General features: G+C 27.7%; 1 protein-coding gene across 1 annotated transcript; it reads right to left on the bottom strand.

Annotated features, from left to right (window-relative positions):
* Positions 1-350: 350 nt before the first annotated feature.
* Positions 351-3,688, bottom strand: LOC138190110 (tRNA-splicing endonuclease subunit Sen15). The gene is made up of 3 exons (XM_069132633.1): positions 3,409-3,688; positions 3,090-3,343; positions 351-3,011 (listed from the first exon to the last, which is right to left on the bottom strand). The coding sequence occupies exons 1-3, from the start codon at positions 3,430-3,432 to the stop codon at positions 2,759-2,761; spliced, it is 531 nt and encodes a 176-aa protein (XP_068988734.1). The 5' UTR covers positions 3,433-3,688; the 3' UTR covers positions 351-2,758.
* Between the last annotated feature and the right edge of the window lie 223 nt (positions 3,689-3,911).

Here is a 3,911-nt window from a genome sequence, read left to right as displayed (position 1 = left end):
CTTGACAGTGTCCCTATGTTAACCTTTCTTTTTTAATGAACAAATTTTTGCAGGTCTGATTCCTATAATCCTCTTATCCATTTTATTGTTTTAACTAGTTATATATCTTCATGTTTTCAGTATGTGATAGAATACTTGTGGTGTTCTAGTGCTATACCTTGTAAATATGTAACCAAACATTGAAAAGTAATAATGAATAAGATTTATAAGTATAATAGTTTAGCTTGATGTATAACACTATATCACAAGAGTAACATCTCAAGTTCATATTAGTACACTGCTAGTAATCATTTTTACGTTTTAATCTAAACATCACCGTAGCTTGTTTCCTTTCAGTTCGTTTTCATATATTTCTTTTTCTTTTCTTTTTTTTTGCTATGTATTTGATTTTGTGGATAATTATGAGTATCCTGTACAATCATCACAAATGTATACATTATGTGTTAGCTATTGAAAGTGTTTTATACTAAGACTATTTTGATGCCCTTTTAGAATTCTTTTGTTCCATTTTATGAGCTTATTTGAAACAGTAAATTTACTACTTCCATATAATACATTAATTAATATTAAGAACCACACACCTGTAGTAGTAATTTCTCTTGTAACAATATTGCCAATCCATCGAGTTCGTTCATTTAGCAGTTGATATACAAGTTCTATGTTAAAGAATTTTTTAAATGGAACCTAATGCAATATTTACCATTATCTATGTAGACTTAAATTACACTTATATGAAACAATTTTCATCTGAAGTATGTTCGCAAAAGAATAACATAAGTGATTGATCATAATATTTACTGATTGGGATACTGTGATAGTAATGTCAAATGGTTTCATTTGAAATTTTCTTATATTATAAACTTAGTCATATAAGCTTAAAATAATTAATCATTCTCTCAAAAACAGTATTTAAAATTGTGAAACAAAAAAGTAATCGTATCACTTGTGATAGTTTCGAGTACAGCTCGAATTCTAGTTGCCTTAATGCACTAATAAATTAATAACTGTTTGGTAACTATTTTATACCGAGACCTTGTGTATATTAGAAATGAAAACCTATTTATACAAAGGTGCTCATGTAACACATTATTCCTAATGTGCCTGTTTTTATACAATTCTCATACATAGATCTTAAAATCTAATTCAGTAACTATAATACAATTTTAGTTAAAATATACGCGGACATTGAAAACTATATTATATCTTTTTATTGTATAATAGACAAGAAAATATGCAGACATTGGAATGTTTGAGAACATTCGTATTCACAATCCATAAAAAGTACTTCTATTTCAATAAAGGTAAATGGTCACAAATTGCTTGATTTGACTTGAATTTTCAAAAGATTTGAAACAAAGATAACAAGACATACTGTTTTGTTATTAATTAAAAAATATTTATTTTTATATTTTATTCGTAGTACATTATATTACTCCCACGTATCGAACTGCCAAACTACATAATTATGTAAAAAATCACTCGTTTTGTATTAATTAATATTTTCTTGTCAATGTATTAATTATATACTCTATAATACTTAAGTCATATGTATGTATACATATACATAGACGATGCACACAGGATGTCCCGCGACAAGTGCTGTTCGATGTAACTACTGAACAATAGGTGATAAGACAAGAATGTAAGACTTTTATCATCATTTTTTATGCAAAATGTCACCGTGAAAAAATTTTTATCTTCAAATTTTCAGGGTCGTGCCTAGGTCATCTTTATTGTCTTAAGTGACAGCATACATTTTTTCATACACTATTCGACATATTTTTTTAATTCTCTACAAAAGTATTAAGGTATTTGGGTTGAGAAATGATCAGGTTAAAAGATATTTTTACGTTAATGTTGTAAAACTTGTATGAAGAACAAGGTAAACATAAACAGAAAAGTATGCATTGTTTATATTCGTCTCTCATACGATAAATTTTACAGCATTGAATGTTTAAAATATCTATGAAGTAGCCACAGCATGACCATGAAAAATTGAAGATAAAATTTGTATTCATAGCGACATTTTACATAATGTCTAATGATAAAAGTCTCCTTGTATTTTGTCACCTGCCGTTCATTAGTTATATCAAACGGTACTTATCGTGGAACATCTGCTATATACATAGCATAAATACGATTAAAAGAATGTTTCATTAAGATAAAACAGATAAGTAGTTTTTACGAGAGCGACGTTCTTTATATATACTACGATGTTAAAAATGAAAATCATGTCGTTCAAAAAATAGTAATTCAAAGATGTATATAATATAAGTGTCGTAAATTTTTTTTGTAGATAGATCTATTTTCAACACTCAGAGTAGAAACCGTGTTAAAATGTACTTTCGTTACGTATTTTTATACATACAAAACAACATAGAATTATCAAAAGGTTTAACCTTAGCTTAGAATGTTCATTATCTTTATGGATAGTAGAAAGTAATGAAACAGCATGTGCCTCATACTTGCAGTGTTTATTAAATCACATAGATAATGTGTTAATATAGAAACTGCTTCTAAAATGTCTTTAAGCAATAATTTATTTAATATTCACATTTGCAGTGGCAGCTTAATACATATCATTTTAAATAGTTACATAATTTTTAGTACACTTTTTAACTATACATATTTCAAACATAATTTCAATATAATAAACATTTAAGGGTAACATATTACAATTTTATATTTAATTTCTTTTAACTCTTTGAAGAATATCGATACCACTTAAATATGAAAATTAAATAAATAAAATAACATTTTATTCAGCTGTTGTTTTACTGCTATGGCTTACATCTGTATCCTTATCTTCATTAGCATTTTCTGCAGTTAATGATTTTGCTAATTCATACAAATACGAAGTATTTTTCCTGATTTCTTTCTCTAAATTTGATTTTTTTTCCTCCTTTTCTTTCATTAATTTTGTTCTCTCTGGATCTACAGGCTTCACAAGATCCTTACTAACTTTGTAAATAATGCTTGTACTATCTTCTAATTTAAAAACAAGCGTTATCCTGTTACAAAATACATAGATCAATTCATAAATCATGACCACATAAACGCCAGAATGTGTAAACAATTTTTACTCTTACTGTTCAACATCTAAACTTGTCTGTATCTTTTCTATCGTATCAAGAGAAATGTTGCACGATGCTGGCCACGGTACATATATTTCTGTTTGTGAATTTTTCTTTTTTCGTACTTCTAAATACAATAAATCCAATTTTTCATTGTATTTATAATCAACTTCCCAATATTTCTTTGCTTCACATAGTTCAATATAAACGTAAAACGTTGTACTTATTTTCACAGGATCGATACAACCCAATTTTCCAATATTAAAATACTAATGGTATGAAAGCGAATTAGTTTCAAAACTACTGGTTTTGAAAATTATTTAAATACACTTACGCTAGGATGGCATATATCGTACATGGTTAAGAAAAAATAATTCTCTTTAATAATAGAAAGGAATATCTAACTAAATCCAACATAACCCCACATATTCCACTTTATTTGAAAACAGTCAATCGATAAAATCAATTCATATTTACACTTTAAGTATTTAAAAAGTATTTAGAGAATTTAGTATTTAGAAAAAGTAAAGTAAATTTATCGAAGATATGCCTTAACTAACAGATCCTTACAATTTACAATTCAGAGTTCAATGCCTTCGTAAACATATTTGTCGTAAAACTGCTCCATTGATAATATGGTCGTAATAAGTATTTAGCGACATCTGTTGATACGTAAGTTGAGTGACTTTGGCAATGTAATTACGCGAAATCTAGCAGAGAACTCAGGAAGTTGTTAGTGAAACTAGTATCCGAGCGCACGAAGAGATGGCGCGTATATCGCTTATTAAATTCCATTGGACACTTGAAGTAAATCTAATAGGGAATACGAATTACGCA

This window comes from Bombus flavifrons, chromosome 1 (assembly GCF_040668555.2).
Source record: "Bombus flavifrons isolate JBK064 chromosome 1, iyBomFlav1_principal, whole genome shotgun sequence".
NCBI classification, from domain to species: domain Eukaryota; kingdom Metazoa; phylum Arthropoda; class Insecta; order Hymenoptera; family Apidae; genus Bombus; species Bombus flavifrons.
This window is presented reverse-complemented; position numbering and strand designations above follow the sequence as displayed.